The following is a 24359-nucleotide window of genomic DNA, read 5'->3' as shown; positions in this document are numbered from 1 at the left end:
CCTTAATGTGAGTACAGTGTAACTTCATGTTGGTAAATGACCATTGCAAACTTTGAAGAAAATTAAAAGATATTGTTCCTGCTCCAGTTTCAGTTCGCCGAGATTTGCTGGCGTTGCTACAAGTAGTCTGAACCCTATGACTGCAGAGCCCTTAGTCTTAATGATAAATACAATTGCAGATGGCTTTCTGCTAACATCGAGCACTTTGCCTAGCAAATCAGATTAGAACTCAAAACACTAAAAATTGCTAAATCAAATAAATATCTTTTACATTACAATTTCAATACATTTTCAGCCAAGAAGCACTTTATTGTACAAGCAGAAGTTATAAGTTCCTTACAATACTTAATAGGAAGCATTACCTGAAGGCAATATAATGACAGGATGAAGAGTAACACGCAACGTGTGCTTATACAACAGCAATGAAAAAATATCTATCTACTATGCAGAAAACAAAAGTCTTTGCTTTTCAACACCTAACAGCAATGGTAGTGTCTGAACAATCACTAATGATTTGTAGACCTCCAACAGATTCATGTCCCAAATACAACTGGATCTGGAACTACTGTATACAGTATATTGTTACACAGAGGTACCCCTTTTACAAGAAAGCAACGACACAGGGAAAAACCTGTTTGCCATTGGTGGAAAGGAGTAGACAAAGGTTATGTGACCTGGCTCCGCAACACTCCTTACAGTCAGGGTTTTATGCATGTCTGACACTAATGGCTTTGGTATGAAAGGGTGAACACTGGTTACTCTACACAGGTTCACTACAGCTGCTACAGAGGTAAAAACATAAAAGCTTCCATCCGTGACAAAAAAAATTGCAGCCCTGTGTAGACCTCGTAACAATAACATCCTCTCCTTTTGACTTCAAAGAAAATGATAAAAAAAAAAAAAAAATCACAGGACTTCATGTTGTGGAGTTTTCTTTTCATGTGTCCCAGTGAAGACATCTACAAACTTGACTTGCTTAACCAAACAACAGGCCATCTATATTACATGTGCCTCGTTGAATGGCCATTGTAAAACAACAACGTGGTGACTAACTTTTGAACTGAAATGTATCAACACTGTTTATCAAGGACTACAGTTGGGAGGCCAGCGACCAGCAATCTGTTAGTGAGTTTTAAAGACCCCTCCAGTCTAAAGTAGTCGAGGGGTGGGTGGAGACAGAAGTGGGAAGTATCTGCCTGTGTACTGAATGAAGGCAATAGTGACGAGTTGCATCCAAGCCACAGTATAAAAAAAAAAAAAAGAAAAAGGGATTATCGAATCATTGTTGATGGTATATGCAATCAATTGAAGCAACACATTCTTTATGAAATTCTCGGTGTCTCTGGGAAGCGGCTGCAAAACCTGTTGTTCTTCCAGCTGCAGCTACCAGTAAATATAACAGTGCAGCTGACTTAGATATTCAGCTGTTTTTATTTGAGCCCGAGTATATGGCCAAAGAAATGCAGCAGAAGGAGGCGACCCTGCAGATGCACTAGTTGTGCAAGTGGACATGGTCAATGGGAACCAACCAGAAACAGAGCTGCCAAAAGCAAACAGCTTCTGGTGGTTCATTTGCCCTCCAATGCCAACAGAAAGGGACTCATTCTGCAATGACTTTTATCGTGAGCAGTTTGGATGCTGAAGCCGACATTGACCGAGTGTGTCACCATATACTAAAGTTTTATCCTCACTTCGATGGACGTGTGCTTGAGCACTTCTTTGGTATACCGATGCTAAACTCCAAAAGACAACTGAAACCAGGAGGGTCAAGGCTTCAGTGCGCAGTGCATCCTGGTACATGTAGGCAATGCAAACACAGCTCCCCTAGCATAAATACTCAGCTTTCTCATCAATATAACACACAAAAAGAAATGAATTGCTTCAAATGACTACATTTACCATCAACACTGGGTGGAAATCCACATAAAAAAACAATGGCATATTTTCCCAAGACATCAGGGGATTTTTTTTTTTTCCCCTTGGAAAAAACAGATGAATTATTAGGGGTCTAATCAATGCCAGGGTAGGAACTTTAAATCTTCAACAAGGTTTACATGTTAAAAGATACATAATTGACATATTGCATTTTTTTTTTTTAATGTTAAAGGTAATAATACTAGAATTGGTGTCAATGTAGTCACTGGTTTATAGGTTTAAGAAAAAAAGTCCTCTTTATCCACCGTCTTTCTGGTGAAAATTTAAACTATCTATACCAAGTTCTGATTAATATATTATCTTGTGCAATAACATAAAAAACCCTGCTGGATCACTGGGAAATATGAAAAAGGATTTGGATTTTACTTGCTATGTTAGATGCAATCAAGTATGTCTAGGAAAAAACTAAAACAAAGAAAAAGATGCACATAAAAAAGGCAATCTGATCTTGGCAACTGGAGATGAATGTCACAAACATCGAGATAACAAAAGCTTGAAATGAGGCATTACAAATGAGACCAATGCAGTGTATTTGACCTAAAATTAGAGCACATCAAATACAACAAAATACTTAAATGCTCTACAGTCACTGTATGGTGATACAAAAATAAAACAAACCCTTTAGGCACCTTGTTGATACAGATGAAAAAAAAAAGAAGATAATAATGCACAATTATTAACAGGATTCTCAAAAAAATAATACCTTTTTATAATTCAGTCAGAGGTATACACAGAACTCCTAATTCTCTACCATTAGCAAGGAAGGTATGTCATTACTGCTGCAGGCTATCTACAGTATTGGCTACTGGTTCAAGCAATAATATAATAGACTTGGGCGAGGCATTTGAAAATGATGCAAAGTCAACTCACATCTACTGTATAATGTTGGAAGGGTTGGCTGCAAAGATTTGCTGGTACTGTAGGTTTTCTATTTCTTTTCTGATCATCAAAATCCATAAAAATGCTACTGAAAACAGCATGGGCAAAAGATAGATGTATAAGAAAAAAAAATCCCATTGCAACTGCACAGTCATTGAGGCTGTATTTGCTCAGGAAAAGGTTGGACAATATTGCGTTTCACCTTTTTCACAAGTATTGTATTAAAAATAGTGAAAGCATGTTTGGGTGACAACGTGGCTACTTGCCACAATCAATGACCAATGTGGAAAGCTGTGAATTCTAGCAAAGTTAGGTTCACGTTTCGAAAGTGATCACACCTCTCAATAAATGTCGGGATCTTTGAAACTGACAATATTACATATTGGATTGTATTAAATCCATATGCATTGTAACCATATTAACATTAATATATCCTTTTACTGAGCCAAAGCCACAGTACACACTTACTAAACTCACCCATTTGGTGTACTTTCATGCATTCAGCAGCTTGCTCCGGTCAACTAGATTCCGAATACTTTTTAGGATCTTTGTGAGATATGTAATTTTAAGAATGGCAGGTAAATCTGTCTGTAAATGTCAAAGCTCTGTGCAGCAACAGAGACCAGGGTTTAGTGACAGTACATTTTACAAAAATTCACATTTGCTTAATTTTTAAGCCCCATATAAATTGAGATGAAAGCCACAGCCTTCACACACACACATTTAAATTTCACTGATCACTTATTGTTTCCTTGCATGTGCATTCAAAATATTTACAGTGACAGATATACAGGACCATCCCACTCAGTGTTTGAATTATGAGTCTCTGGTTCCTGTATTTCATTTTGTTTGGATGCAACTGCGTGACCTCTTCTTTTTAGTGACTGAATTGAGTTATGTACAAAATATTTGACTTCCCTCCATGTTCGGGTGCTTAGGGCTGGTTCAGCAGCTAAACATGCATCACAATCCTTTTTGCCTGGCACTTTTACCAGTTTACAGAAGTCTCCGAGCTGACGCCTCACTGCTGCCTGTTCCTCCTCACTCCACAACCTCTTGTTTCTCTTTTGAGGCTTGACAGCAGGAGTGGCTTGTCTTCCTGCAGAAGACGCCGGTGTACTTTCCTGTACCACTGGCGCTCTGTCAGAAACACTGGGTCCGTGGATTGTTGGGACAACCTGTGCAGTTGTAAGGGCCCTGGGCGGGCTCGTGGGATAAACTGGTGCACTCGAATTGTTCAGAGGTGTGAATGAAGAAACAATAGGTCTACTTCTGTCATTTAGTGTTGAGAATGCAGAGACCATTTGTGCACTTGTAGTATTCAACTGCGTGAATGTAGGAACCATTGACGTACTTGGAGCATTAAGGGGGGTAAAAGAAGGAATCATTGGTGAACTTGTAGTGTCCTGCTGTGCATACAAAGAAGGGGGCGGCATACTTGTGGCATTCTGTGTATACGAAGGAGACATTGGCAGAACTCTGCTGTTTTCTGATGTGTATGCAGGAGGCATTAGTGTTGTAGTGTTGTGTGGAGTAAATGTAGGAACCACTTGAGTATCAGTAGCATTTAATGGTGTAAAACTAGAAATCAATGGTTGACTTGTATGGACCATATTTGTACTAGTGGAACACAAGGATGCATACGTTGAAGACATCTCTTGGGAGAATGGTGATGGGTCTCTCAAGCTGGTTGATGGTGGCATTGACATACAACAACTTTCTGTCAGGTGATCGGGATGCACTGTTGTCATATTACACATAATGCTTGTGACTTCCAAAGTTGGCTTTGTGATTTGGACTCCAGTTTTTGGACTCTTTGGATTCAAACCATTTTCATTCCCCTCAGACTTCTGTTGGTTGTTTCTCCTACGCATTGTCTGTAGTGTGTTGTGTACATAATTTTTGACATCTGTCCAAGATCTACCTCCAAGGTCTGGTTCAGCAGCTATGCAGGCATTGCACTCTTTTTTGCCAGGAACCTTCATCCTTGTAATAAATTCACTTAAATAACGCTTCACTGCAGTCTGTTCCTTCTCACTCCAAGGTATTCTCTTTAAAGCAGGCTTCTGTGCAGCAGTTCCTAAAAAGAAGTATTGAGAATCATTGTTACAGAAAATAAATAAATTCTTAATCCAATTAAGAATGCAGTAGTCTCAGTTGAAAATGATGAAAGGAATTTAATTAAAATCTTTTGTTTTCGGGACTGATGTTTTAAAAAATCTCCAGAACAAGTTAACTTTAGGTGGAGACTGTTTTGGCAAGTGCCGTTTCAGAGATTAACCTATGTCTTTGAAGCAATCTGAAAATGCCATGTTTGAACATCTCCTGCTTCATTGCAACAGAGTAAACGCCATCTTCTGATCAAAACTGTGTAATAGAGTCAAAAGATACAGAACAGGCCAATTTAACTTGGCAGAGTCTTGTCAGATGTTATCTTTACTTGGAGAATACTGGCTATTGACCATCCAATCTCTGCAATCAAACAACATATTAATGCACGAAAATCCAAAGGAGCAAAGGGTACTGACCATCTCTTGCATCACTGGGTGCACTTGACGGCAGTGTTCGATCCATCTTCAGCAGTTGTTTGCTCACTTCCTCCAGGTGGGATGCATTTTTGGGGACCATGTAAAACTCCTGGCTGGTCCATTCCAATAGTTTAGCCACTTGATCCAATTCGTGCTCACTGAGGCTCATTAGCTGCCAGCAGCAGGCAATTTGCTCTCTTAACGATGAGGACAGAAGTGCTTCTGGGTTTTTAACTCCACATTCCATTGCAGCCCTTCGGAAACAATCCAATCCTCTGATGAAGGATGGACCTTCGGTCCGTGCAAACAGGTATGGGTTCGTTTTTGACACACTTGCTTGCTCTCTATTTTCGACAAGCAAGTCGATAGAAGAAACCATCCTTTCTGTTAGGAGGACCAGCATGTTCCTTCCATACTGACCTTCGAGTTCCAACCTGGTAAAACTGGAACCAAGGACCAACTCCAATTTTGTGCTTTTTCTTACTTGATCTGCAGAGGGCATAAATATTCCTCTGCTTTTTTTGTGAGTGTAAGTTTGCAGGAGCAGTCTACCAATATTTCCGACCCTTCCTCTGTTGAACAGACACACATCTGCTAAAGTGGCTTCGCTGAGCTTTTTCCACGTTGACAAACTAGGATTTTCTTTCAGCTCCTTCCTGGCTTCATCTCCTTCCCTTGTGATAAACCCGTGAAGTTTCATCAAATCTTCTGTCACATTTGATTTGTCTACTTCCACCTTCTTGACTTCTTGCTTCAGAGATAGGGCAAGCTTTTTGCGAGAAAAACACTCACTCCATTTAGTATCAAGAAGCTGTATGAACTTTTTCACTTCACTTTCTGTTTCACTGTCCTCTGTCATGCGGCTTTCCCCAAAAGCAATCTCTGCAGCTCGTTTCAAAGAATAGCCAATCTTCGAGACAAGGGAAATGGTTTTAAATTTACTGCAACTGGGGTCAAACCCACTAAGTTTTTTGACACCATCAACAGCTAATTCAAATTTGGATGGAAGACAAATTTCGTGCAAGTACTTCACGCTGTTGTCAAGCTCATTTACAGCTAGCACAAATCTACCAAGTTCTCTCATCTTTTGTGCAATGTAAGCAAACTGAGACTTGTCATTGTCATACTTTGCAGACAATGCATTGCCATATTTACAAATAAGTGGGTCATTTCTTATATGTCTTGAGATGTCATCTTGATGCATGATGTGGATGATTTCTTCGCAGCCTCCAGTTAGGAACTCTGACATTGGGAGCAGCCGTGAGGCAGCAACGTGACTTCTGCTCCGATTTGTCCTTTCAGAGGATTTCTGATCTCCCTTTCTGGCCTTACATGACCGCTCATGCCGCCATAAATCGGTTTTACGATAAAATGCAAAACAATGCTGGCAAGGCAGGAAGTCCCGAACAGATACGGTGGGCTTCTTTACTTGTTTCTTGGTCACAATTTCCCCCTGTCCACTTTTGAGAACTTGGCAATTGTGTTCATAATCTCCTTTATTGCGAATTTGGTCAAGCAAACTCTGCCTGACTTTTGAACCTTTTGGGAAGTGTATTGCATGGGCAACATCTGTTTCTTCAGCATGTTTCCTTTCCAAATGTTTTGCAAGTTGGGCGAAAGCCATTTTGCAGTAAAAACAGAAGTGTTTTTTGTATGAGTCTCTCTTCTCTTCCCTCGCTGTGCTAGATGTTGTTTCAAGCACTTTCTTGCAGGTCCTTAGACTTGATCGTGTTGGTTGTTGCTTTTCCAGAGTCTTCCTGCGTTGCTGTCTTTGCAGTTTAACCATCTCTTCTGTGCCAGACTCAGAAAGAAGATGATCTGTCCTATCCGAGTTACCTGCCACCCCATCTTCTGCCTCATCACTGGAGTCATTTGCTTGCTCAGGGGAATTTTCATTGTCAGCTATGCCCATTTGTTCCATCTTGACATCACCCTTTGTCGCCATCCCTTCATAATTCTTGGTTGGATCTGGATTATCAATGTTCAAACTCATTTGACTTGATAAACCACCATTTGTGTCATCCAATATCTGGTCTTCCTCTACTTCCATCTGGTCTTTCTTTCCTTGGCCTTCTTGCATGGTAGCTGAACCACAAGCTCTGGATTTAGTTATATCGTCCCCACCTTTTTGGATATCGTCATGTACCCTCACTGCCACTGGTTCAGTGTTTGTATCGGCAGGGCAGCTTGGCATTTTATTGTCATTTTTTGGACCATCCAAATCTTGTGGGAGATTCTCTTTTGCATATGGAGTACCCTCTTCAATTCTTGCACTGCCAATGTTAGAAGTCAACCTAAGAGCACCACTCGAACTTCTCTCTTCAATCAAGCTCCTCTCTCCTTCAAATGACCTCTTCTCACCAATAGTACAGGCCTGTAAAAGAACAAGTATAAGTAAGACTCATTGCCAGATCAGACCAAATGTATAATTTGAGAGAACTTAAAACACAGACCTTTTAGGAAATAAATATGGGGGAGGGAAAAAAAACTAAAACCTTTTGGGGAATTTTGGTAGGAAAGTGGTGGGTATGTTTTGTTTTGTTATTCCCTTTCGAAAATCCTTTTCACCTTTTCTATATTGTTATTTAAACACATCAGCACCTTGGCAATGCCCCACCAAGATCCAGGCTCATTCAAACAAAAGTCAAAGTGATGGCCACACATCACTTTTTAGCCCAACACTGGCACAAAAACCCCTGACACCTTTCAAATGTTCAGTACAAAAACCACATGTGACCCATTCAAGAACAGTTAATGGCTTTATTGGATCAAGCAGCGTTTTGACATTGTAAATTTCTAACCAAGTATATGTAGTCATGGGGTGTTGGATGAAATGCTACATGGAAAAAACAGAATATGCACTTACACTAGACCTACATTCATGGCATTAAATCAAAATAAATAATTGGTCCTTTGATGTCATATACAAAAGACTTTGGCTTAGCATACCAGCATTTTTACAGAATAGACTGGTAATTTAACACAGCATGTCTGTAATGTGGCTAAAACATCTAACAGAGACCAGGACCGTGGCAGGTAGACATGCAACACTTTAATGGTGTCTTGACTTCCACATGCCAGCAATGACTGTTGTTTTTAATCTCTGGCTTTATATTTTTGAAAAAAAAATTAATCCTGAATACATGATGGTTACTGGTGCATGCTGCACATGTTGTGCTATGATCATGATGATGACATGTTCTGAAAGCATATACAGTATGTACCTGCTGTAAAAGGTTCATCTTGTCCAAGTGCTTCATGTTTTCAGTGTCTTCTTCTATTAGCGTATTCACTGCAAGAAAAGATGACCACAGTCTCTAATGTGCACATATTACAATACATTTGTATCGATGAATGAAAAATATTAGGTAAAAGATACGAATATAGAATTAAACATAAAGAGCCATGACATTAACATAGAAAAGGCTGGTGGCATGCAACAATCATATTAACCAGCTAAAGGCCATGAATTTAACTTTTTAGTGACTAAACTTGTGACATTGTTGGAATTTCTAAATAGCACTTTCAAATCACAATTCTGATATCACATCAATTTAATGATCAGCCCTATCTGAGCACTGCATTTATTAAAGTCTACTTAATACAAATCTGAGTTCTATCACAGAGCTCAGTGGAGATTTACATATTCATCCCATTAGAACAATACAGTTCTAAAACATGGCCCTGTAGTTCTAAATATGTTTTAAGCACAATTTAACTTTAAAACCTTGTAGAACAGCTGTTCTCCTTAGTAAAATAGAATCTGAAGTTGCAATCAAACTAAATTAGTATATATCAAAAATATTTACTTTATGGCAATACATCTTAACAAATATTACATTTTATGTTTTGATAAAAAAGAAAAAAAAAAGAAACATTTAAGATGACATTCTTACCTGAGTGTGTCGCAGAAGTAAAGGTGTTTTGGAGTTGTGAAAAACATCTTGACGCGTTGAATTATTGGTGGACATTAAACAGAAAAGTCTGTGGATGTAGATCTTGAAGAGATAGATTCTCTGGTGCACTATTTGGAAAATATATTTTTCCCCAATCTATGAGCAACGTATGAGTTACTTATTAAAATCCTTTGAATGCGATGGGATCGAGTCATCTTTGCGACCATGTAGCCAGTGAGCAATTTCCCTAATGTTAATTGTTCAGTATTTTACATTCCTGTTTATACTAATGCAAATGTGTTTAAATGTTTCCTAGGTTTTTCCAAAGAGGTTCATCGAATACCAAATTCGATAGTCAAATCACTACCAGATGATGATGTCACTGACAGAAAATAGTTGGTTTACAAGTATCAAAAGCCACCTTAATATTTTGGAAGTGTAAAGACTCTGCGTAAAACAGCTAAAATGTCTCATGAGGAGACATTTCACAAAGAATAAAAACAATTCTTGAACTACCAACATTCGTCTCCGTCTGTAGGAAGTGTAATTTTCAACGCAATGTCATTTCATCCATTTGTGATGCAGAGAACTTCTCCGGGCAAGTATTCATGTAACACACACTGCACAATGGACACCGAGGAAAATTCATTGGGAAAATTCACATTTTTAGCAGACAGCAATCACTCCCACACACACACTGGGGCAACCAAGGTGCAAGCTGTAAGATTTCTAAAACGTGCTTTTGTCTTGGAATTGAAGGCTCAGACAGCCTCGAGTTATATGTAAATTAAGAATACATTTAAAACAAAATAAAGCACAAGCTAGCCAGGAGATAAAAATTAGGTAGGACTTGTTTTTAAATTCACTAAAAAAGCTCAGGAGATAAAACATACCTCTTGGTCCAGATTGTAGTCCTCTTTGGAATTAAGTGCCAATTTTACAGCCATGTAATCTCCACTTTTCACGGCATCTCGCAATTCACCTGACGGGAACAAGGTAGAACAAAATAAAGTTTAGAGAAACTTCCCATTAAAAATCTCATGCTCAAACATGTTATGAAACATTGTAAAAAAATAAAAAAATAACACTGCTTATTTAAACACATTTTTAAAATCTTTTAAAAATGAAAATTTAAAAACCTAAATAAAGAAACAAACATCTAATTTAAGATTATGAACCAGCCATTCATCACATTAACAACTCAGACTGTCAGCCTTCGAGTGAGACAACAACTAGAGACTCTATGTATTGTGTACTTCAGGGGTCTCCAACGTTTAGCTTGCCACCTGGTTCAGAGTAGGTCGCAGATAGTTGGAAAAATATTCTGTGCTTCCCACATATAGACTTACTTCGGTGGGCTGTCCAGGTATATTGACGGCCGCTCAAGTATATTTGTTGATCCTTTTCAGCATTTTATTATTTATATATTTAAAACATCACATGTTCAATCACCTTATTTGCACTACTGTTAATCATTGCACTGTGGTTTAATGAATTTTTTTTTTTACATATTGTACATTTTTATAATTTATTACCTCTATTTTTAGTCTGTCTGTCTGTCTGAGAGAACAATGCTATCAATGCAATCGGTTAACGAGTGGACAATCTTCCCTTGCTCCCTTCAGCTGTGTCAGTGCAGCAAAGGTGGAGAAATACACAGAGATCAGAGGACAGAAACGCAGCAGACTGCCACTCTGAGCTGGAAAGAAATGGTAGCTCATAAATTAAGTTAATAACATAAATACAATATTTTTGGCTGGACCACAACAGCGGGGCCAAAAGTAGAAATTAAAAGCTGGGGTCCAGCCAGATACTAGATTTTTTTTCCTAGATGTGTGTTTCTTTCAGGAGTAGGTGCAATCGAAGGGGAAAAACTGTCTTTTTTAAAAAATTAAATCCTATATTAGAACACTTAATTTGACCCTTTTCAAACCAGTTCTGCCACACATGAGTTGGGTGCACTGAAGTAGGGCATTTAGAGAACATCTGTGTAATTGTAGATATACAGAAAATGACCTCCAATTGAAAACATACAAAAATGCATACAGACAAAAGCATGCACATGCTGTTGAATTTAAGCTGTTGTGATACAACAAAAAAATCTGTGTTATTATTCACATAAATGAAACTAATTGAGCTGGTTTGGGTGGAGCTCAGGTATGTGAATAAATGTTACTAAACACGAGTAGCTCTTTAGAGACAAAATAGATGTCCGAGGAAAGAAGGTTGGAGACTAGATTGTTAATAGCAAAAATACTCAAGAACTAAATAATCATCTAATTGTCTAATGTACAAAAGGAAACACTCACTTGGTGATAACGGTGGACCTGACAATATCTCATCCTCTCCATTCAGATGTTTCTGGAAGTCGTCCAGAGTCATCCAGTCCAGGTTGAGGTCCATTCCTAGACTTAATGTAGCTTGGCCCTTGTCTGTATAACACACAATGCAGAAATATCATTAGATGGCAGGTAGAAGTCCTGAATATTAAATTTAAATGACCTGATTCTCTCTTAAAGTAAAACACAATTCCATTTAAAAATACAAAACATCAACAGTAACATGTCAACATTATAAAGGAAAATGTATTATAAGATATTAAAAAAGGAATGTGACATCTGGAAGCAGCAAAGAGGCGACAATCAGAAACATACCAGATTTGTCAGTGCCCTCTGGTGGATCCTGGGCGTCATCACATGCCATGAAGAGCCGGGGCTCGCTGTCTTCTCTCCTCTTCTTCCTGTCATCACTTGGGGTTCTCCTCTCCCAGCTGGGACGCTGCCCTTCCTCGGGTCTCTCCCTCCGATCCCGGAAATCGTCTCCAGGCTTCGGCTTCCCTGTAGAATCCTCTTCCCTCTCCTCGCTGTCCAAACTGAAGCCGTAACTCTGGCCAGGTCTAGAGACTAAAGGGGGAGCACACAAGACATCACACTTGTTGGACCATGTGTCAAAATCCATCACAGCTGTCAGTCAAACCTATTGAAAACAGCAGCTTGTCCCTTGTTGTTTCTCAGGGAGAAGACCTGTTGCATATTGAGCATAGTGGGCATGTTCATTATACACTGAAAAATTATGCAGAGGCCTTAGTACTGAGTCTGTCAGCTGTTTGAGAGACAATTTCTCACCTGATATACCTGCAGTCCGAGTGTGTTTACAACTGTGTTTTTAGCCGTTTCTTTGCTTCTTTAATTGCTGATCTTAGCTAATCATCACAGATGCAAACTGATTTGCAAACCTTTTATTCTTTCACTGTCAGATATCACGTTTAAAGCCACGAGCATTAATTTATTTGGACAAATTAAGCTTAAAGATGTTGGTCCAACTTTGAAAACTCATTTCACCTCTTCCTACAGTTGTGGGCTTGTTTTGCACAGCTAATGGTTTAAAGTGAAAAGGACACTTATACCATTACATGTGTAAAAAAAAAAACCAATGGATTTAATCATCCATCCATCCATTATCTATACCCCCTTTATCCTGAACAGGGTCACAGGGGGGGCTGGAATCTATCCCAGCTCACTTTGGGCAAAGGCAGGGTTCACCCTGGACAGGTCACCAGTCCATCACAGGGCCAACAGGTAGAGACAGAGGATTTAATCATTTCTATGTAAATATAGGACAGTGTACACAGACTTTCAGTTGTAGGAAGCACCTGATTATTTTGGGTAGGAACTCTAAAGATGAATTTATTTGACATTTTATGGTTCCCCACTTTGTTTTCCACAAGTGTACCACCTATGTAAAATTAGCATGGTGTTCAAAATCACATCGGCACGTGTGATTTCTTCTGTGGCCTTTTACATTAAAGCACTTGTGTTTTCATGGCGAGACTGCCTTCTTCTATGGGCTTTGTTTTGTACAGTTGCTCCAGAAAGATCTCAGACTGAAACCTGGTGCAAACCAGATCCATTGTCACTACGTGATTTTCCCCCTGTGAATATATGGGTCTGGGCGCCCGCCATAGAAAATCATTTAGTTGTTCCGTTGTGCTAGGCGTAGACCTTGGATGAATTTTAACCAATCAGCATGCGCCAAAATCCACCGACACTCTGTCACTGCTGCAACTACCTACGACCCATGTCCACCGAAGTGTTTTTTCCTGAGTACAGCATATTTTTTTAAATTGTTTTAACGAAGGCCAGCACCTTAACGGGGTGCGGAGCATTTATTCTGCGCTGAATGCTGAACACTCAGCGTTTGTTTTTCCAGTCGGCGAGAGTTGAAAAACCTACAAACACTGCGCTTGTCGCTGTCACCAGCTGTGTCCAATCACAGTGAAGGAGGGGCGGGACAAAATGCGCTTAACCACCGACACTGCTCGCTGATTGGTCCGCCCTTCAGAGCGGCTGCGCAAACGCCAATACGAGCGGAGTTTCAGACGTTTATTCACAGCGAACAAAACTGAAGCTGCAAGCGAAAAACGGTGCAGCCAAGCTACTCAGACCCCTTCACTTTGTTTCACATTCAATTCTTAATGGATAAAAGTGCTATTTTAGAGATCAATAATCCATAATAACAAGAGTGGAAACATCTTTTTAGACAATTTTGCTCATTTATAAAAAAAAAATTAAAAAAAATAAATAAATAATATATATATATTTTTTTAAACCTTTATTTTAGTACTTTATAGAAACCTCAGTTAAGGCTTTGAGTCTTCTTGGGTAAGTCTCGACAGGCTTTGTCACTTTCTCTCGTTCTTCCTAGCAGGTCCTCTCCAGCTCCAGTAGTTGTTTGGGCTTTGGCTGGGCTACTCAAAGATTTGTCCTGAAGCCATTTCAGTATAATATTTGACTGTATGCTTCAGGTCATTGTCTACCGACAGGTGAACTGTGTCTCCAGCAACAGGTTAGTACACTCTGAAGAAGGGTTTCTTCAAGGACTTCTGTGTATTTGGAAGGTCCAGAAGGAAGGTCTTCCGAAAGTCTTGCTCTTCACTCTTCCCTCTCTCTGTCTTCTCAGGACTTTCCCCTCTTCTTCCTACCCACTTCAAAAAACACCAGTTTTATGCCGAGGGTTGACAAGAACATGCGCTGGCACACTTGGATCCTTCTATCATCCTCGACAAGGTGACAAAAAATGGATGCTGACCACCTCGAATTTCCCGCTCCTGCTCACCTCCACCAAAGATGACCTATCTTTCCAGTCCAATTTCTCCCAGAAATACTTGTATATCTCCTCTCTCTTTGATTTGACTACTTGGTGGACTTTTGGCAGGCTGCAGACTGGCATGCCATCCCCATTTTTCTTGCCTCCTTCAACACATTCTTCTTCCTGAGATAGGATCGCCCCCTCATTCTCCTTTTTTGGATGTTCACATTCCAGGTTTCAAGATTTGCCCTCTTCCTCTGCCTTCTCACACTATCCTCACCACCTCAGGAGTCCTCCTCAATTCCTTCTAATGAAAAGAAAAACAGAGAAAAGAAATATATGATAAATGGATTTTCTTTTCACGGTCTCAGAGCGTTGATCTTTGTGTGTGCGAGAGTGAGGTTAAACACAAACAGCAGCAAACTCACTAGCAAATATGCAGCATTCACTCTTCCATAACATTACTGCTTTAATGCATCATACACACTTTCGCTTGGGCATCAGAGTCTATTCATTAGTGTTGTTTTATTATCAATTCTTAGTCCATTATGATCTGTGAGGCACTTTGAGCTGCATTTATGCATGACAAGTTCTTTACACATTAAGGTGTTGTTAATATTAAATATGACATTAATAATACATACCTTCATTTTCAGAACCATCCTTGACAAATTCCGAACCAACCTGGTCACTTTCAAGTGATTATTAAAAAGATAAAGAAGAACACATTAAGTGCACTGGATGCAATACTGACATTATTCAATGTTTAAGAGTTTGCCTCCTTTGCTCTGGCTGACTTCGTCCTCGTCTTTTAGAAAACCTCTCCTCTCTGCTGACCTTTGCCTCTGCATCAACTGCCCTGTTGTATTGAATATTCACCAATGCACACATCTGTTCTAGTGTCAAAGACATGCTTATCCTGAAAAAGTGGGAAAAAAAAGAAAGTCCACTCAACAGTTTACATAACTGAATGTACTGATTGGAGAAATCAAACATTGATAAGTACATCTTGGTCAGTAAGCTAACGTATAAGTAATCAACACAGCCTTTATAAAGACAAAAGCTTTAGGTTGGTATCACTGAAGACGAGAATTACAATGTTAGCCCAGATGCTGCCAAATCTGTGTTTCATCGAAGTAATTACACAAGTGTCAACAAGATACTAATATTAGCTATCGAAACAGCATTTAAAAGCAAGCTAACGAGCGCTACGCGTTAGAAATCAAGTTCGAGCTGTAAATACCAAAAGTACGCCAAGTAATCCATTCAAATGACACTTGTGAATAAATGTTAACTAGTACAAACTTGAATACAGTTGTCAAACAATAAACTTATGGTGATACTTTACCTTGACGACCATATCGTAATCAAGAAGTGGCTATTTGCTTTACGACTTCCACAGCAGCCTGGCTGCGCCGACTTTGGCCCAAAGCTTCAGTTTTCTTCGCTGTCTGGTAACTCGGTCCGTACTAGTGTTTGCACAGCACCTCTGAAGGGCGGACCAATCAGCGAGCAGTGTCAGTGGTTAACCGCGTTTGTCCCGCCCCTCTTCACTGTAATTGGACGGCTGGTGACGGTGGCGAGCGCAGTGCGAATATTTTTCAACTGTCGTTGACTACAAAGTGAAATCGTGGAACTTTCAACACTTCAGCACAGAATAAATGCTCAGCACCTCGTCCTGCTGCTGGCGTTCATTCAAGCAATGGAAAAAATGTAGTGTACTGAGGAAAAAACGCTTTGGGCCGCTGGTAGGTTCAGCGGCGGCAGAGTGTCGGCCGGTTTCAGCGCATGCTGATTGGTTGAAATGAACCGGAGGTCTACGCCCAGCAGGATGGAACAACTGTAAACGATTCCCGATGGAGCGTACTCAGACCCATAAGAGTGAAATTGGGTTCTGGTTCGCACCAGGATATTTCCACAAACGCTTCCCAAACAAACGTAGGCGGGCCTGTAGAGCCTGAGGAGGGAGATACGCGGTTTGATGGACAGTTCTGATATGTAATCGAGAGACGTTAAATAGATGATGTAATAAAAATTCGTATCATTGGCAATTTAGATTTCAGGGCCTCATGGTAGAATGTGCACATTCTATTTACAGTAAGACGTCTAAATCGTCAAAAGTGTACATACATGGTTTTCATCCGACAGCGACGACATATCGGTGTGAAAATACGAGTCCTTCAGATCGACCTCATGTAAACCAGTCGCCGGGCCGCATTCTGAACTTGTATGAGCCGAGATGTCTGTTCAGAGCTCGGAGGTGGCGGATTGGATGGAGCTCTGACCCCCTTTCTGCTTTGGAGGCACAACTCGTATTGCTCCCTTTATTAACAGCGACTAGATCTCTTCCTGGAGTCTCTGTGCTGACTAGTTCGGGATCCTGACCGCCGCACAGTAAAGCCTTTTGCACAAAATACATTCGTGTGGTATCAAAACAACAACAGAAGCCTTTTCTGGACACCCTTGGCTTCAAAATTGGACAACAATTGAATTTGATAGGCGTTTGGTTGATAAAAGATCTTTTGTGTTTATCCTTTTATGAATAAATAGTTACCAACATTTTATTGACATTGTTTTTCAAGGAAAACATGTTTTTATTCTTGCTGACATGAAGCAAATGAGATTTAGGTGGTGAGAGATATTGTTGTCAGGTTTTTAAAGTTGCTTTAAATGTCTTTTTACACGGTGCACTCAGTATTAATGAAAGAGGGGCTGGAAGACACTTTTTTGAAATTACAAACCCACATTAACATATAAGGACTTGAAATTGTATATCTTAAACTGACGAATATTTTATGTTCACCCATGTTGCATTTATGTAATCTGTACTCACCTAATGCTCAGATGTTCTTTTAAATTAGGTAAATTAAAGTGGGTTAATGTGACCATATACGTCTTCAAACTAATAATATGTATGGCAGGGTGTTTTTGGTGTTCCTGTGTGTCTTGCATACCATCTGATTGCTTGGTCCTCTCTGTCTTCTCGGGCTCTGGTCTCTGCGCTGGGGACTCTTTGGATGTCTTGGGAATCTTATCAAGCTTGCCTAATGGCTAATGTTGGGACGAAACAAACAAACAAACAAACACTTAACACTTTGCAGTGTTTCAGGAAAACTGTTGAGCAGCAGAGCAAAACATTTAAGTCTGCAAAAACTGAACATGTTGATGGGATGTTGTTTTTTTGAAAAGATATTTAGCAAATTCCGAACAAATATGGTGAAAAGGAAATAAAGAATTGATTCCTACATGTTGTACCTTTGTGGGTTTGCTGATGGTCTTCTCTGGGACAGGTTGGTGAAGCGGCTGCCTGCGGGGGGCGCGATCCTTGGCTTCGCAGTTCAAAAGGAACTTTTCAAACAGGTTAGTTGAGCCTGCCGCGTCTTTTGGTCCCAGAACCTCCTCTTTAGTCAGCTCCTCCTCCCGGACCTTGGTGGTGCTCGCAGCTGTGACGGAGGACGACGATGATGACGAGGATATGGAGGAGGATGGGACTTTGGCTGGCGTCGACGTGCTCTCCTGCCCTTTGCTTTCCTGCCCTTTGCTCTCCGGCCCTTTGCTCTCCGGCCCTTTGCTCTCCTGCCCTTTGCTCTTAGCTTTCTTATGCAGGGTGGAGCTATCACTGGAGTCTGATTGTGGAGCAGCATCATCTTTGCTTTTAGAGGAATGACCCTTCACTTTTTGAAGACTGCTTTCTTTCTGGCTGCCGTCCGGCTTTTTACTCTTTTTGTCATGGATAAGGTCCTTAATGCCCTGCAGCTTCACCTCCCACTTCCCCTTCTTCTGTTTGGACTTATCACCTAAGCCTGCCCTTTCCACTGATTTTGTAAGCGTGTCAGTTGATGCAGAATCGTCCAGTTGGGACTCTGACGGGCCTTCGCTTGGGTCATCTTCCAGTGGAGCGTTGGCCTCATCTTCAGAGGTGTCAATCTTACGCTCCTTCTTCGCTTTCTTTTTCTTCCACTCGTCTCCTTTTTCTTTCTTATGTTTTCCTCCCTCTTTTCCTTTTTCCTTCTTGTGTTTTTTGGTGGGGACAGGCTCGTCGTCATCCTCCTCAGAGTCAACAACACGCTTTTTTAATTCAGTCTTTTTCTCCTTGGTAGGAGAGGTTGGGGTCAAGACTCTATCGTCTTCTTCATCTGTTTCCGGCGCCGGTAGGGGCCTGAACTCCTCCTTGCGTTTGTCTTTCTTCTTCTTCTTTTTCTCCTTTGAAGAAGGGTCGTCTTCTTCTTCTTCTTCTTCTTCTTCCCCCCGCATCATCTTCTTCTTTTTCTTCTTCTTGACTGGTGCCTCTGTTGGACGGTCTTTGTCGCTTTCGCTCTCTGAGTCGGCATCAAACACGTCGCTCTTCATAGGCAGCAGTTTCTGAGAAGAGAAAGAGACAACCAATGTCACATTTAAAAAAAAAAAAATGTTATTTTTGGCTTTCTTATTTCAAGTTTATGTGCCGATGATTATATTTAAAATGACTTTAGTCTATCTGAGCTGTTCTCAAACAGATGTTCCCTCATTTTATTGACTACAGATACTACAACCTCAATATAGAACACAATTTGAACTTTTCTGCTGTCAAACTTGTTCATCTGTCTCATAATCCAGGGAAGCAAACATCAACCACTACAGACGAGATCACCAACACTACAGTCATTTCTACAAAAATTGTGGTCATCCAAATTTCTACCACACGTATAAACATGGTATATAATCATAGACCAGGAGAGAGTTTAATAAAGTTAATTCATGCTATCCATTCACTGACCGACACAGATGCACACATGGTCCCATTCATACTATAATTCTCGGGTGTGCGCCGATCTGCTAGACCAGGGGTGTCAAACTCATTTTAGTTAAGGGGCCACATACGGCCCACTTTCACCTCAAGTGGGCCAGACCAGTAAATTCATAGCATAATAACGCATTCATAACGACAATATTTCTCTATGTTTAAATCATTGGTGAAGGTTTTTGGATGATAAATCCTATTTTAAGGTCTTTCTACAATAAACTAGAAACATAAAGACCAAAAACTCAGACATCAGCCCACTGTTTATCAGCCTGGGCTCTCCTCTGCAGATTCCCTAGCAGTGAGCGCTGCTGCCTGTGGCAATGAGCGCTGCTGCCTCCGGAGCAGAAATCGCATTTACGCTGTTTTTGAAGCAATTACTGGATCGATTAAAAAAAAAAAATTACAAAATGTTTGTACTCCATATTCTCATAGAAATGGAATTTATGTCTTTCTGTAATTTTCACACTTAGCAAAGTCATCCGGCGGGCCGAGCTGGACCCCCTGGCGGGCCGTATGTTTGACACCCCTGTGCTAGATAGACACATCCTACGCATGAGCAATACAGTACACAGGTGCAAAACACGAGAGGCATCGACAAAGACTAGCACTACGACTTTCAGTTTTACGGCCTCAAAGTTCGATGAACTAAGGAGTTGCATTGCCTCTCATATTGAACACAGAAAAACACACTGACGTCTCGTGGGTGTTCCTGAAAGGCTGAGTGTGACGGCGCACTTTTCAGAACAGGATCTTTAAAGCAAAATATGTTATCTGGTAACAGACTGGGATGTCGAACTTTCTGACGTGCTTGGGAAAGTCATTCAGCAACCACAGCATTCATCTTGTTTTCCTGAAGCATGCGCAGTCGTTGGGCTGCACAATTAATCAAATATTCATCTCGTTCGCGATCTCGGCTTCCTACAATTAAACTAAGATAATTGACTGCGATACATTTCAAATGTTTGCTGTGCTGCATATCAAACCGAGCACTTTCCTAACTAACAGTCAGCCAACCACCAGGGGCCAATTGAGATGTGTTGGCTTCACTTTTGAGGAGCTGTCATGTGCTGTCACCCAGCGGGGAGTAGGAGAGTAATATCCAACAGAAAGCAGACGAGCAAAACAAAAACTGAATGTCCGGAGCAGGATGAAAAGAACTGTGCATTTTCAGTACTGTAGCACAACATTAAAGCAGCTCTCTGTTCATATACTTGTATGTAAAACGATTTGCTTGTCAGATGAAATGTGAATAAGGACCAGTCTTAATTTGATGCAAATATTTGTACATGAAAAGGAGTGTAGCACAACATGGAAGTGAAAGCAGTGTTCTGTTTATTTAATGTGAAAGTGCAATAAAAGCATTTTGTTACTAAAGTCATAAAAAAAAAATCCTGATAAATAATTGTAATCTCTACATTCATCCAAATAACTGTGATTATCATTTTGCCCATAATTACACAACACTACGCAATCAGTGCGGTTGATGTTTGTATAGTAAACACAATTACAGATTTTGGGCTGCGCACCTTCATAATTTGAATCATGTCGACCCACAGAACCTTTGTGGACATAGAAAGCACTGATCTTTAGCTGTGACGTACTTGGTCCAGAAACAGATTTTGCTTGACATGTGACGCACCTCGGAAACTATAACATATAAATTTGTATCTCCCCCCTAAACTTTTGACACTGTGTTTTTTAGAATTCACCTGTGATCAGCTGTGACTTCTGAAACAAACCAAAAATACACGTTGCTCTTTCTAACAGGCCAAAGAGAGTAAAAGTGAACAGTTATTGTTTACAGCATCAGTGGTACTCTGGAATCATGACTCTCACTGAGACTTACCACACTCTTCTTGGCTTCTGCCTCCTTCTTGGCCTTAGCCTCAGCCCAGTGCTTCTTAAAGGTTAAAAGGACTTCTCGACAGTCCTCTAAATGGGCCTCTGGCTCCCAGGTGTCATCGTCAGAGCAGTAATTCTTCCAACGAACTCTGTAGAGCGCTTCACCCTGAAAACAGAGAGAACATGTGAAGCTCAGGCATCATATTAGCTGACATATTAGCCGTCAACTGTCACAATTTAATTACCGACTTTTTCCACCAAACAACAGAATCAAGAACAACACAAGATTTCCAGATGATGGCTGCATGTATGCAAACATGGCTGACAGACTAGATAAAATGCACAATTATAATATTTTGAAAGGTGGTTGTATATCTTTGGTGAATTGATTGCATTCATAATAGATGAAACATCGACAACAGCAAGAGTTCATTGAGAAGAAAAAGCAAAACACTTAAAGATGCAATGAAGAACAACAACAACAACAACAACAACACAGTGCCAGCACAAATATTCACTGACCTGGACCATAAAGCAAGTACATAAAAAAAGGTAAACAAACTGAACATGATTATTTTCTAATGCAATAAGTTAAATCAATTATCAAATAAAGTGAAAACTAAGTTTTCATTTGTAATTTTTTTAACATGGAGAACCACATCGAAACCACAGGACTTAATTTTGCACATGCAGCTTCAATATAATTTAATGGAAGCAACACTATCGCCATTAACTTGATTTACAGGACGAATTCGAGTTCTTTTGTTCGCCGAGAGTTTAATCAAACAGCATTTCTTTTATTGTGAAGTGACCAGAAGTCATCTTGAATGATAGTCATAGAGGCTCACTAGCTGTAAAATAAGACTTATATCTATATTTAAAAAAAAAGTGTCAGCAGTTATTTGTTGCAAAAGTTTCCATCTTCACCGTCTTAACCGAACCCAGAATTAAGGCAATTAAGTTAAACAAGGTTTTTCCTTTTAATGTATTTAAAGACCAGAGCACGTGGAGACAGCAGAGAAACTAGCAGGTAAAGCCGCCACATGTTCTCAGTCAAACATAAGTTTGTTTCTACACATGATACAAACCAGAGAGCCCCCGGAGATACAAGCTAAGTGTGTTAGTAATACCTCAGTAGGGCAAGTATTAGCTCAGTTACCTCCATAATCATGTGACTCTCATGTTGCACTTCACAGCAGTCCTTTCTTTCTCCCTAAAAACAGTCCCTTTTTAATCCTGAAGTTTCTGGAGGGCTTCAGTGCTGTGGTAGCAGTAGGGGGGAGGTGAGCATTTATTAGACTAAAAGCTTTGCATTTTCATGTAATTATAGACTATTATCATTACAATGTTTATTTTAAAAACACACTGTTTTCCAGAATTACAATAATCAACAAACATTAGTAAAACAAAGCAATAGTGGGATATGTGGTGTACACCTAAATGTTAAAATGGCAGAGAAAGCCCTGTATTTGGTCAAAGAGCCCTCATACTTATCAAGTAATACCGGCATTGTTCAAGTGCGTTCATTCCCTATTTCACTAAGTGGAAATTGTTTACTGATGCCACTTTATGACTGTTGTGATCAAATATTCTACTTTCAACAGGAAGAAATCTGAGCTTTCTTCAACAAACACAAACGGTTTGATCTCCAAACTGAAGAGCACCAGAGGGACAACCACCTGAGCACCTGAACACCACTCCACACACAGTTTGGACAGGAAGGTGTTTCAAAGTTTTGTTCAGTTGGACAAAAACACTCCCCGACTCTTAAGTTATTTTTCTTTTCTGCTACGCACTGATAATTTCATTATAAGCGTCTTTATGCAAAAAGCACATACACAAAAAGAAATCCAGCTCAGCACAATCATATTTCTCAAGCTTTCCAAAAACCTTTCAACCCATAAATTAATTCAAGACTTTTAAACTGCAGTATACAAATACAGTGAATGTGCAGGATCCTTGAACTTTTGCAGCAGCCGCTGGTACTTACGACACAAAAACAAACTCCACTCTCCCACCCATCCCCGCTCACACACAAGGACTAATCACTCAAGCCAGGCCAAGTTAATATTTACGTTGAGAAAACGTGGCACCATCTTGTAACAACGCTTGAATCTGTAAACAAAACACCAGGAATAATGGGAGGGGGGGACAACTACTGCAAAAACATAAACCAACATTGGCTTTTTACCCAGAATCAACAGAAGTCACAGAGCTTTTGTATTTCTTCTCATTGTGGTAAGTGATCCACATGTTTTTATTAAACAACTGGATGTGTTCAGACCACCTTGCACAAACGATTCCTCACAGAAATACAGCTCAACTATATCAATGAGCACACCGTACTCTCATCCTTTTGTGACATTATACTGCACTTCATTTGTGAAGACACACTTCTCAATTAGTGACACAACTAAAGTCATGTTTAAACGGTTGGCAACGAGCCAGATTTATAATAACTAACAGTGTTACATGTTGATTAAAGTCTCCATACAGCGTATTAATAGCCATCTGTTATTAATACCTTGTGTTTATACACAGAAAGTTGATGCGGGGACAAACAGGGCGGCCACGATGCTAACGTGATGTTAGCTGGCGTTACTTCATCCGACCGGACGTGTTTACCGACAACAAGTCGTTTTAACCGCGACGGCACGAGCACCGGTCCCGGTGTTTATTTATGTTTGTTTGATGCAGCTAAAAGCCGCCGGGAAGAGAGAGGACACAAACATTTGAAAAGCCCCGCAAAGCGTCCGTCCTTGTCCTCAGCGGGGGACCCGGGGAGCGGACATCACGGGAGAAGTTGTGCATGAAAACGGTGCTTGTGTTTGGACGGAACATGTAGTGAAGGACGACGCAGCGCATCGCAGCGCGCTTCAAGTGCTCGATCCGCGGGTGTTTCGTTGACATCGCGGGTCTGTCCGCCGTCGGAGGTCGGCTATGCGTCGAGGAGAGTGGAGTAGGGGGGAGAGGGGAAAAAAAAAAAAAAAAAGGACAGCCATGTTTGCTCGGCTCGCCGTCAACGTAGCAGTTAGCCTTACCTCCTCCACCCGCATGTCTATGATCCGCTCCACCTCGTACACATCTTCCTCTTCGTCCTGCTCGCTGTCCGCGGGCTCCACCTTGTCGGTTTCAGCCGCCATGGCTGCGGGGGTCGGTGCCGAATGGAGCTCGTTCCTGTTTTTTGGGTGGGGGGGGAGGCACCCGTTAAGGCCGCCGTGTTGACGGAGGTGGGACGCCCTCGTACCTGGCGGTGGGACTGCCCTCGCGCTGCAGCTCAGAGACACACGAGCACGCGAGCTACCGCCCGCTGGCACCGCGCTGCGTTCAAGTGCTGCTGCTCGCCGCCCGAGTTAACGCCTCCGAATCGCACGGACGGCAAATCAGCAATTTGAGTTTGTTTTTGTC

General features: G+C 40.7%; 1 protein-coding gene and 1 long non-coding RNA gene across 3 annotated transcripts in view; both read right to left on the bottom strand.

Moving 5' to 3' along the window:
• The window catches only part of mphosph8 (M-phase phosphoprotein 8), a 35930-nt gene extending 11666 nt beyond the window's left edge, over positions 1-24264 (bottom strand). The window contains exons 1-9 of one of the 2 annotated variants that reach the window (XM_069713359.1): positions 23993-24264; positions 20956-21117; positions 17582-18688; positions 17281-17377; positions 11893-12141; positions 11548-11670; positions 10132-10220; positions 5343-7716; positions 285-4894 (exon numbers count right to left, since the gene is read on the bottom strand). In XM_069713359.1, coding sequence (XP_069569460.1) covers positions 3588-4894; positions 5343-7716; positions 10132-10220; positions 11548-11670; positions 11893-12141; positions 17281-17377; positions 17582-18688; positions 20956-21117; positions 23993-24094 — 5610 coding nt within the window. In that variant the 5' untranslated portion in view covers positions 24095-24264 and the 3' untranslated portion in view covers positions 285-3587. Of the gene's footprint in view, positions 1-284; positions 4895-5342; positions 7717-10131; positions 10221-11547; positions 11671-11892; positions 12142-17280; positions 17378-17581; positions 18689-20955; positions 21118-23992 lie in introns of those variants that run through there. The other variant, XM_069713360.1, reaches the window with a different exon arrangement.
• Positions 14352-17270, bottom strand: LOC138629575 (uncharacterized). The gene is made up of 3 exons (XR_011311564.1): positions 15675-17270; positions 14971-15017; positions 14352-14633 (listed from the first exon to the last, which is right to left on the bottom strand). It is a non-coding gene; the product is annotated as an uncharacterized lncRNA (long non-coding RNA).
• Positions 24265-24359: the final 95 nt, after the last annotated feature.

Source organism: Brachyistius frenatus, unplaced genomic scaffold, assembly GCF_029030835.1.
Source record: "Brachyistius frenatus isolate BFR_SWC_R1_liver_20210118 unplaced genomic scaffold, ASM2903083v1 Contig_118, whole genome shotgun sequence".
Lineage (NCBI taxonomy): Eukaryota > Metazoa > Chordata > Actinopteri > Embiotocidae > Brachyistius > Brachyistius frenatus.
This window is presented reverse-complemented; position numbering and strand designations above follow the sequence as displayed.